Source organism: Octodon degus, unplaced genomic scaffold (genome assembly GCF_000260255.1).
Source record: "Octodon degus isolate 3935 unplaced genomic scaffold, OctDeg1.0 scaffold00083, whole genome shotgun sequence".
Taxonomy (NCBI): domain Eukaryota; kingdom Metazoa; phylum Chordata; class Mammalia; order Rodentia; family Octodontidae; genus Octodon; species Octodon degus.
In genome coordinates, this window is record NW_004524659.1 from 6,316,315 (window position 1) to 6,327,416 (window position 11,102).

An 11,102-nucleotide genomic window follows, 5' to 3' on the forward strand; every position below is an offset into this window, starting at 1 on the left:
TTTTTTGCGTAACTGAGGATTGAACTCAGATCCTTGCGTTTGCCAGTCAAGCACTTATCCTACTGAGCCATCTCCCCCCGCCGCCCCAAGACTCTTACCTGTAGCTGGACAATGGAGCCACTGGTCAGGCTAGTGAGGAGGAAGACCAGTAGGCAAGCAGCCCAGATCTGAGTATTCAGTGCCATCACACCGTCTGTCTGGCCAACCTACTGTTGGGTCTAGGACTTGTTCTGGTTTCTAGCGCTCAACTGCCACCTCTTTTATGAGGCCTGCTGGAGGAGGTGGTGGTCTGAGCCCCCACCCCTTTGCCCTAGCTCATTTCCAAGAAGGTGGTGGCGCCGTAAAGGCGGGAGAGATAAGGGGACATGGGACAGAGTTGTGTCACCCTTGGCCAGCAGAGGTGTGTCTAAGGGGTGGAGCAGACAGGGCCACAGACATATTTCTCTGGCCAGCACTACCTGGGAGCACTTTCCTCCAGTGTGATGTCACTGTTGATCTCAGAAGAAAAAAAAAAAAAGAAAAATCCTTTTGTCCAGAAGTTGGAGAGCAGCAACACAGTGTCCCTCACTCCCACGCTTCCTGGATGCCCTCATTCATGTCAGTGTGGCTGATGGACCAGCACAGCTGCAGGGAGGGGCATTCCATTGTTCTGGGGGCCCCCGCATGCGCATAGCTTTTGGGAAGGACACTGGATAGCCAGGTCCCTAAGCTACAGCTCATGTTGGCTGAACCTCCGCCAGACTTTTTTCTGAATGGCAGACTTTTGAGATGCAGCTGTAGTGGATGGAAATGGCCACAGAAGGTAGCACAAGACCCCCCTCTGATGTGGGCATTTACACGCCGGCACATCAGTTCATTGTTGTGTTAGCCATTGCCACCTGCCTTCTCAGCCACTAACCCCAAAGGTGACTTCTTTGATGCCAAATACAGCAATTGCCATCAGCAAGCTATCTCCCCAAAACAAAGGAGTGCAGCACTAACACTGACCCTTATCCAAGCCCTCATTCAATGCCATCAATCGGGACAAGCAGTATTTACACCATAGAAACTGACAAACACCAGGCCTTTTTGAGTTTGGTTCGCAAGGATGTCACTAGCTGGGGGATGGACCAAGGCTGACTGTGGTTCTTGTGTTCCTGCCTCCCAGACCCACCTTGCAATAAACTTACCTCAAGGGACCCACAAACCTTGACTCCAGAGATGAGCCCCTGGCCACCTTGCCTGACTTGTGCCAGGGCTATCCACGGATACCCCTCCTGCCAGGGCCCATTAATGACACTGTCAAGGACTACTTCTTGACCCCTCATTTGAAACCATGAAAATGGATGGGCTCTGAAATGGAAGGCTGCTCCCTGCCTCATTCACCCCAGCTAATTGTCCGAAGGGAAAGCTGGGGCAAAGCAGACTGGGCAATGTCTCAGCACTCCGGGTGGTGGCAGGACAGGGAGCTCAGCCAGGTGAGCAGCGGGCAGACCCTGATACTGGGGGATGAACTGAAGAGGGGCAGCACATTGACCCCAGGGGAAGCAGCAGCATCCTCCAGCACCAGCAAGCATCGCTGCACTGGTTCAGGCCAGGTTTCATCATCCACCAGGGGCAGGGGTCACAGCACAGGCGCCAGAGCCCCGGTGTGTGGCGACAGGCTGCCGGGCCAAGCCTGGCTTCCTGGCCATCTGCCCTCCCTGGGGGCGGGGGGCTCAAGGCCAGGCCCCATCATTGGCTGATGCAGAGGGGAGGGCTTCAGCCCACAAGGACAGGGCCAGGAATCAGGCCTGTTTTCAGGAACTGGAGTTGAGGAGACCCCAGCCTTTCCTCCAACAATGTGAGACATGTCCTTGACCCTAGTCCTCCCACCCAAAACCCTACACTCGCACTTGGGGCCTCTAAGCAGACATTTAGTCCTTAATTCCTCCATCCACCTGACCAATGGACAGGGCACCTGGTATATGGGATGGCAGAGACTGGTACACTGCCACCAACACAACAGCTGAAGTCCTGGAGCTCTATACTGACCCTAGTCCCTCCCCAGGCCTGAGATGGACAGAGACTGACAGACAAGGCGGGGGCCACATGGGGCCAGTTTATTGCAGTTAAATACCTCTCTCTCTCTATTTTTTTTTTTTTTTACCATTTTTCCATAAAGAAAATTAAAACACACACACACGCACACACTCACGCACACACACAATCCCCCAAAGGGGAGCAGGGATCCAGAAACAAAAGGTGGGGTGGAACACAGCCTTCCTGCTTAGGTCCAGGCCCTGGGGTAGCCCCCCACCAAAGCTCCCTCCTTCCCATAAGCACCCTGTCTCAGTACCTCTAGAGACCAAGGAGGCAGCAGGAAATGGCAAGGCCTTTGTAGTCCTCCCTCGTGCTCCCTGGTGAAGCCACCAGGGGTGCTAGGGCTTGGGGAGGGCCAGAAAAGGGAGGCAGACAGACAGGTGGGAAAGGAGTCATGTCCAAGTTGAGGAGGGCAGTGGGTAATGTATCCACAGAAATGCATTATTTCATTTCATTTTTGTTAAAAATCTACTATAAAAAAACGCAGCTGGGGGAGGGGCACGTGTCCCTCTCTGTGCTAAGGGCTGGGGGTGGGGCGTCATGGTGGAGCGGGCATCACTGCCGGGCACTCTCGCCCACCATCTCCAGGTTGTGCTGCTGCAGCTGGGCTCGAAGCAAGGCATTCTCATTCTTCAGCTCCTCGATCTGCAGTTGCGACACGACACAAGAGTCAGAGGCTACCTCCTGCGTCCTGAAGTCCGCAGGGTGGCTACACTCACCTGCTGCCTCAGGAGCTCGTTGTCTACCTGCAGCCGCTCGGCCTCCTTGAAGGTCTCCTGCATGCGCTGGTTGGTCTGGCGCAGCTCCCGGATGTAGTCGCAGGCCTTGGACAGGATGCCTCCTTTACTCTGGGGTGGGGAGAGGTGTGAGAGCATCAGGCAGAGTGCTGCCCACTGGCCCATCCCAGGACAGCGCCAGCGCTGTGGGTCAGCCAGGCTTCCTGGAAAGGGCTGGGGAACTGGGGCTGCTGCAGCAATGGAGGCCAGGCGGCCTCCTAACCAGAGGGCAGGGGACACTTACCGCTCCTGTCTTGCTATTATCTGCATTACAATCTGGAATGATTTTTGAAAGCTGGACAATCCAGTTGTTGATCTTGTCCCTCCGTCTCCGCTCCACTGCAGGAGAATGGCAGTAATAACGGCTACCCACAGCACTTACTGCCCTTGCCTGACAGGTTGCCACAAAGGACACTGTCAGCCCTAAGCACTGAGGCCCAGGACAGGCGTCACCCCAGGTCACAGTGCTAGGAAGAGCAAAGACAGAACCCTGGCTGCACTGCTTCACAGGAGGGCAACACCTAACACCCCAACCTCAAGGACCACACACCCTCTGACAGAAATCAAAGGCTACAGACTACTGGGCATGGGGCCACATCCCTGTAACCCAGCACTCTGGAGGCTGAGGCAGGAGGATCACTGCGGGTTTGAGACCAGCCTGGGATACAAAGTCAGCTCAATGCCAGCCTCAACTGCATACTGAAACTGTCTCAAAAAGATGAGACAACCCCCCCTCCCCAGGGACTGTGATTGTTTTCTTTGGCCCACCCAGCATATTTATGAAAATCTGAGTCTATTAAAAATTAAGAAATTTCATGTCATAATCATCATTTCTTTTTTTTCTTTCGTTTTTTTTTTTTTTTGGCGGGGGGAGAACTGGGGATTGAACTCAGGCCCTTGCGCTTGCCAGGAAAGCACTTATTCCACTGAGCCATCTCCCCAACCCATAATCATCATTTCAGATTTTTTTTTTTAACTGCAGCTCTGGCTCATATTCTAAGATAGTTAAGAAGGAGTCAGAGCTCCTTCACACAGGACCCAGCAGTGCTCTGGCTTCCACAGCCCTGGGATGGGCTCTCCATATCATCCCAGAATTTCTGCATCCCCTGATCTCATTTCTCTCGTCTGTGAATGGAATTTGATCATGACTTCTGCGGAGCCCTGGCAGCAAGTGCCAGCTCTGCAGGACTGGTACTGTGGCTCTCGGAGACCTGGTCCCCAGGCTTTGGCTCCTGGGTACAACACGGCCCCAAGCCTTGAAGGCCAAGGATAGCAAACTGATGTAGAAGTAAGTTCACCTGAGAAGTCCACATTTGGGATTTCATAAAACTCCACACTCCCCCACGGTCATATGCACCCTCCCTCTGGCCCATGTGACGTCCTTAGAACTCTCCTAGGGGAGCAGCACACATGTGAGCTGAGACCCCAGCCTAGAGGTGCAGCTGTTCAACCTTTCAGCAATTCTTGAGTTCAGGACTACAGAGAGGGGCACAGAAGGCCTGGCCACCCCCTTCATCACACCTCTGCCTTCTTCCCAGGAAGGTTAAGAGGAGATGTGCAGTGTTTGGGAAAGGGATGGGGCCTACAGATAGGTGGGATCCGGAAAACAGGTCAAGGGAAAATTTTGTGAGGGGTGGGTGGGGAGCCTGGGGGAGGGTATGCTTCTCCTAAGCTCAGGGTGCCCCCGCCCTGCCCCGCAGTAGTGCTCCAGGCCAACAAGTGGGCACAGCCCACTGCTCTTCTTGGTCCTGTCCCCCAACTACTGCAGACCAGCCCTCACCATCTCCGAGTTCCCCTCACTTGGACTGAGTGACCCACCCATGAGGATCCTCCTTCCTATGCTCTGACTACGGTTCAGACTCCCAGGCCCTCCTCTCACCCTCTTCTTTCTCAGCAGCGTGCACCATGCTGAGTGAGACTGCGGGGGCTAGGACGCCTCTTCACTGGCTCAGGACAGGGGTAGGGGCCCTACTACGGTCAGAGTAAGCAGAAATCTGCCACTAGGGACAGCCATCTCCAACGGGAACACTGTGGGCAAATGCATCAACAAAGCTGAGTCTCCAGCCCACGCTCCTCTGCAGTGTGCCCCAGCCATTCCCCAAGTCTCAGTGACACCCTACTCCCTGCAGTCTAATGCTCATGGACCTGGCCCTGAGCTGCAGCCCCAGCTCACAGGTCCTGTTCATTTCAAGCCACTTACACTCCTGAAAAACCTAACCGCCCGCCCTGCCACAGGCAGGGCGGCACCAACCCCACTGTCATGCTGGTGTCACCACCGTGGAGTCCCTATGAACAGGCACCACCAATCCCACTGTGTACAGAGTGCTGAGGAAGGCAGAAGGGCGGCAAGCAATGCCTCCTGCACAGCCTGGGGGTGCAACGAATCCCGAGAAATAGACCGATTTAATAACCAAAAAGAAGAAAGGAAAAAAAAAAAAAACCCAAAAGGAGGCACGTCAGGCAGCAACGCAGCAAGATCCCAGAAGTGGTGACATGAAAACATGCTGGGGGCGTGGTGGGCAAGGGTGGCAGGAATAGGCCTGTTCACCCTGCCTGCTCTGTCTGTGCAGCTGGACCTCATCTCCTCCTCCAGAGCTGGCGCCTGGTGTTCAAGGCTGTATTAAGCAGGCTGTGCCATGCCAGGGCTGCACCTTGGGAAGACCACTGTGGCACATGAAACGGAGGAAGCCCAAGGTCAGGTCTGCTCCACGGACGCACTTCGGTTATGCTGCACAACCCTAAACATGCAATTCAGAGCAAAGTCCCAGGACTGAAGGCAGACACAGGCAAATCCACAAACATGCAGAACAAGTGGACAAGAATTTAGGATGGAAAACACAGGTACACTCAACACCACAGCCTTTGTGATCCTAAGAGGATCCCTACCCTGACACATCCCTGTCACACATGTCACTCCACTGAGCCAGGCCATAGTCCAATTCTGAGACAGGGCTCAATACATTTGAAGGAACTGAAACCTGGTATAGTATGTTTCCTGACCACAAAAGACTGTCAGTTATCAAAAAGATATGCAGAAAAACCCACAAATACTTAGGAATTAAGCAACACTTCTAAATAGTCCTAGGGTCAAAGATGAAATCACAAGAAAAATTGGAAAATAGTTGGAGCTGAACAAAGATGAAAACACAATGGGTATAAATGGGATGCAGCAACTGAGGAAATTCTTCCAACTACAGACTCACAATAGGGAAAAAGGTCTAAAATTGTAAGACGTAAAGAAGGGGGAGCAAAGATTAAAACTCAGCACATTAAAACACAAGTCAGTAGGAGGAATGAATTAGTAACATTAATAGTGAAAACCAACGACAGAAAAACCAATTCAGTCTGGCCTTTAAAAGTCAGACTTCATATAAAGATGTGAATTTCTGCCAACACTAGGCCTAAATTCTGTCACAGTAGCAATGGGCTGACTCACAAGCCCCAGTTCCACAGGTCCCCTCCTTGTCACACCAAGTGACACTTCACTCCTCCAGTTCCTTTGCCCCAGGGCATCCTCCCAGAGGGGCCCCTACAGAAGCCTGAAGCTGAAGTACAGAAGAAGAGAGGCTAGCAGGAAGCCCACTTCAGCACAGAACCTTGAGGGGTGCAGACATGGGGTGAGAAGAGGGCAGAGTGGAGAGCCATGCTGGCCTTTGCTCCTGTCACGATAACTTACAGGGCTGGCTTCTGCGGCTCTGGAGAGAGAAAGGAAGCAGCAAGTTCTGTGTTGCAAGGATGGCCAGAGACAGACACTAGTGCGCTCTGAATGGAGGCCTGGAGTCTGAGAGAGAAGGACGCCACAGACACAGCTTCTGGGTATCATCAGGTTCTAGATGGTGGGTGATGCCCTGGGAGGAGAGTGGCGGCTCTGAACTTGCTGTGAGAAACATGTTTCTGAAGAAAAGAAAGGATACCTACAACTGGGGACAGAGTGTTGGGGATATCCATCAACCAATTTCTGAGGGCCACTCCTGGTCCCAATGGACCATACCCCCAGGACAGAGAGAAAAAGAGGCCAGACCTCAACAACTCCAGCAACCAGTCATGCCTATCCTGCAAAGAGGAAAACATGGAAGCACACATTCTCAAGCTTCCCCTCTGTTCTAGTCAGGGTGACCCTCTGGGGAGAGCCCTGAAGACTGATGGTTAAAGAGCTTCCCAGGAAAAGTTGGGGGGCCTTGCTCTGAGGTGCAAGTAGGGAAAAAGAAGCAAAGCCAGGAAGAAAACCAGAAAGGGTAGAGCAAAAGCAAACATTCCCGAAAGGTAGGAAAGAGACAGGGTCAGATGCTTGGACCTCAGACAGGAAAGGATGCCAGGAGATTTGGCAATGAGGTCATCGTAGGTGATCTTCAATAGAAGCAATCTGGTAGGGCCAGTCAGTCAAGGGGACTGGGCAGACAGCAAGTCATATGTTCTGCAGCTGGAGGGAAGGGGTTACAGAGAGGCTGAGAGCTAGCCAGGACAACCTGGAGGTGGGTAGGTTCAGACAGAGTCAGAGCACAAGGCGTGGGAAGCTAGCTGGCTTTGGGGCACACAAGTCCTGAGCTACAGTCTGCCGGTGCAGCATGCCACACACTGTCATCCCTCAACGTGCAGCCTCAATCAGGAGCCTTGGGGTGGTCAGTGTCATTTTGGACAGGACAGGTATTGAAACTTAAAACCAACCGGAGGCTGCGTGGCCAGAAGTGGCGGAGCTGTGGCTGCCTTGGTGGCTGAGCTCCAACTTGCTCTCTTTCCAAAGCACTCTGACCCCAGCATGCGCCTGTCTTCAGCTGCTCTCCCCACACTCATCCTTTTCATGCCCTGCCGCCTGAGGCCAGGCACCTGGGCTTACCTCTCGCTTTCCTGGCCTCTGGCTTCACTTCCCTCCCTGGCAGGGCTTCTCATGAGATGGCCTGTGGTCTGGTAGCCCCCACCTCAGCTCTGCCACCTTCTCCTTCACAAGTTTTGTTCTTTTTCAAATGCATGAGAGCCGGGGTGTTTACACACACACACATTCTTCCTGTTACCTGGGACTCCTCCCCAGCTCCCACAGCGGCTCATTCCCTAGTGTTCTCAGGCCCTTGCTGAAATGTTAGCCTCTGAGAGGCCTTGAGAATACACAGAATCCTGTTCACTTCCCCACTCAGCTTCTCTCTCTTCAGGAACCCTATCACGCCGCCTAATGTCACACTGCATGTAGTTTCTCTCACCACAGTGACACTATGACAGCCAAAACCACATCTATCATATCATCCAAGCACCCAAGGGCCCCAGAGGGGCCAGCCCAGGAACATGCCTGTTGGCCAGAGGTCTGATGCCAGCAAGCTCCTTAGTGCAGAACTGCACAGGTCCACAGCCCTAACCCACATCAAACTGCAGGATGCAAGGCCTCAGCCTGGCACTCCAGGCCTTTCCTGACGCTCCTGGGTCCCTCTTAAGGAGCACCCCAGAAGCAACCTGACCCTCTATTCCATGCTCCCTCTGCCAGGCAGGCACAGGCTTGCAGAGGAGGCCTTGCCTGTCTACCCTGAGGTTCCAGACCTGGCACAGGATCCACACTGCCCAGCATGGGACCCAGGGTCAGTAAACATTTGCCCAATGTTAGTCATTTGGGAGTCACTGCTCCCTTGGCATCTGCAGGCTGCTATGTCCACCAACCGAGGCAGCCAACCGAGGGGGAAACCAGAACACTGAAGGACAAGCAGTCTCAGGGTGGGACGCACTGTTCTTGGGAAGGGTGGGCTGCTCAGGCCTTGGCTGGACAGAGGCGCAGCCTCCTGTGGCTTCCTCCCTCAGGACCCAAGATGCCACTGGACAGAGGGCAGGTGGCGTGGGAGTGAGGCAAGGACGCAACAGCTGCCATGGATGGTTGGCCAGGGGTAGGCAAGTCAACCCAATTTTTTAAAAAGAATAGGAAATTCATATGTAAACATTAAAGTGGCTACTGAGGTGTTGGCTACTACTTCAAAAGCATGAGCCAGACATGACCAAATACACGACCAACTTTACTTCACGCTCTCTACCTCTGCTCCGGACACCACTCTCTCCTCTATTTCAGCTTATCTAACATTCAACAGACACAGCTCAAGCACTTGGGACCCATCTGGCCCAGCGCTGCTTCCCTGTCCATGACTGCAGATGTCAGGACTGGCTGGAGCTGAGAAACCGTGGCCTGGGCTGGCCTTGCCCACCCCTTTCCCTTACCTTCATTGTGCTGAGCTCTCCGTCTCTCATCTCGAGGTGTTCTGGTTCCATCAATTTTTCTAGAAGGGAAAAAAAGGTAGGCATGTATTATCTCAGACCCACATACCCAAGCACTTACTAACAGATTTGGTTATTATCTTTGCAAGGCAAATCCTTGCACAAAAACAAGAAACAGTACTTTCTAAGCAAAGCAGACTGAGAAACATCCTGTGCCTGCTGTATGCCAACCTGCCCAGCTCCTGGGCCAAAAAACCCTCCCTTCCTTTGGGTCCAACAGCAGATCCTCCCAGTGTCCCCTGCTCCTGGAGCCAACACTTGCACCTACGGAGAGTAGGGGTGTGTCCGGGGTGCAATTGTCCTTTGTGTTCCTGTCTGAAGCACGTCCTGAGGCGTCATCATGACATAGAACTGGCCTGCAGTGACAGTATTGGTTAATGGCAAGACAAGGGCAGGGTTGAAAACAGTTGGGGGCTTCTCTGCCTGCCTGGCCCATCACCTCCCCTGCCATCCACCCTGGCCCTTCTTTTTCTTACCTCCAGCCTGCAAGCTCTGGTCTGTAGTCTGTACAGAAACGGCTGTGGTATCTCCCACACTAGATGCTGGGAAGTAGGCAAACCGTGCCTCACCACTGACAGCTTCAGCAGCCGGGCTGCCACCATTGCTGAAGGGGTTTTGGATTACAGCCTGGAGAACAAGAGGGCAGAGACTACCCTCAGCCATCTCCCCATCCATGTCCCCAGTTGCTGTGCTGGGTGATCATACATGCTCTACAGAGAGGGGGACCCTATCTGTCCTGTGTCTCAGACAGCCCTGAAGACGCACAGGTAGTCAGCCATCACTTGCTGGGCAGTTTATTTTACTCTCAGAGGCTCCTCCCAACCCCCAGGCGCAACTCCTTTTTTTGTCTTTTTTTTTTTTTTTTTAAGTTTTTGAGACAGGGTCTTACTATGTAGTTGAAGCTGACTTCTAACTACACATTGGCCTCAGCATTATAGGTGTGTTGGCCATCACACTTGGTTCATCATCCCCAGCTCACATTAAAAAAATACAACACAAAAAGCACATAAAACAGCACAACAACATGCAGGAATTGACTGCATCCAACAGGGGTCTGACCCCACAGGCCTCATAACCTGAAGGCAGCATCTGCCATCTGCCCCCCTCCCCCCCATGCTGGGCACCTACCAGCGGGAAGGGTGCGGCAGGACCTGGGGGCACAGAGGCAGCGGCGGGGCCGGGGCGCTGGGCTGCCCCGTCCACACCCACCTGGGTCACAGCCTGCTGCCCCCCCGCGAAGGCAGCTGTGGACACGACGCTGACGGCGCCAGCTGTGTCGCCCTGGCCATCCAGCTGACCATCAGTCACCTGGACTACGCGGTATGTCACCTGCAGGGGGCGGCAGAGCGACGAGAGCGGCGCTGGGGCTGAGGCCGGGGCTGAGCCTTCCGCAGCACGCCCGCACGCCCGCCCGCCCCGGCTCAGCCCTCCGCCGCCCGCCGGGCGCCCGGCCCGCGCCTCACCTGTCCTCCATTATTCTCTGTGCGGAACTGGTACTGGATGTTGTGGTCGCCGAACGCCGCCTGCTGGACGCTGGCGATGGCCACCGCCGTCTGCTCCTCCGCCCCGGGGCCGTCTCCGCCTGCGGTCGGAGGAGGGTCGCGAGGGTCGGCGCCGCCGGCGTCCGCGTGCAGCCCCTCCGCGGGCTCAGGCCCCGTCCCGCTGCACCGCACACACTCACCTTCCTGCAGCTCGACGCCCTCCTCTGCCTCGGGTCCCTTGTCGTGGCTGTGCGGGCACAGGAAGGACAGCGGTCGGGCCGGGCTTGGGGCTGCCCGCGCCCCCGCCCACGGCCCCCATCCAGTCCGCGCAGCCCGGCCCAGGACAGGCGCCCGCGGGCCGGGGGTCGGGGGCGTCAGGCGGCGGGCGCCCCCTCCCTCGCGGCCTCCATTTTGAGCCGGGCCCGGCGGCCCTCGGGATCATGGCGGCCCGGCCGACGGGCCGAAGGGCCAGGACCCGGGAGCGCGAGGACGCCGGCCGGCCAGGAGCCCTTACCTGGCGGCGGCTGCAGCGGTGGCCGAG

At 55.1% G+C, this 11,102-nt stretch overlaps 2 protein-coding genes across 2 annotated transcripts in view; both read right to left on the reverse strand.

Moving 5' to 3' along the window:
- Hamp (hepcidin antimicrobial peptide) overlaps window positions 1-295 on the reverse strand; it is a 1,630-nt gene extending 1,335 nt beyond the window's left edge. The window contains exon 1 of the mRNA XM_004636707.2: window positions 99-295. Within this exon, the coding sequence (XP_004636764.1) occupies window positions 99-185 (87 nt within the window). The 5' untranslated portion in view covers window positions 186-295. The remainder of the gene's footprint in view (window positions 1-98) is intronic.
- A 1,758-nt stretch (window positions 296-2,053) lies between these two features.
- On the reverse strand, window positions 2,054-11,101 carry Usf2 (upstream transcription factor 2, c-fos interacting; the record flags this gene model as incomplete). Its single annotated transcript, XM_012515900.2, has 10 exons — window positions 2,054-2,706; window positions 2,781-2,909; window positions 3,082-3,176; window positions 9,024-9,082; window positions 9,349-9,436; window positions 9,557-9,707; window positions 10,209-10,409; window positions 10,544-10,662; window positions 10,762-10,808; window positions 11,076-11,101. Coding segments are annotated over 10 exons (1,005 nt in total), but the record flags the coding sequence as incomplete, so codon positions are not given.
- Between the last annotated feature and the right edge of the window lies 1 nt (window position 11,102).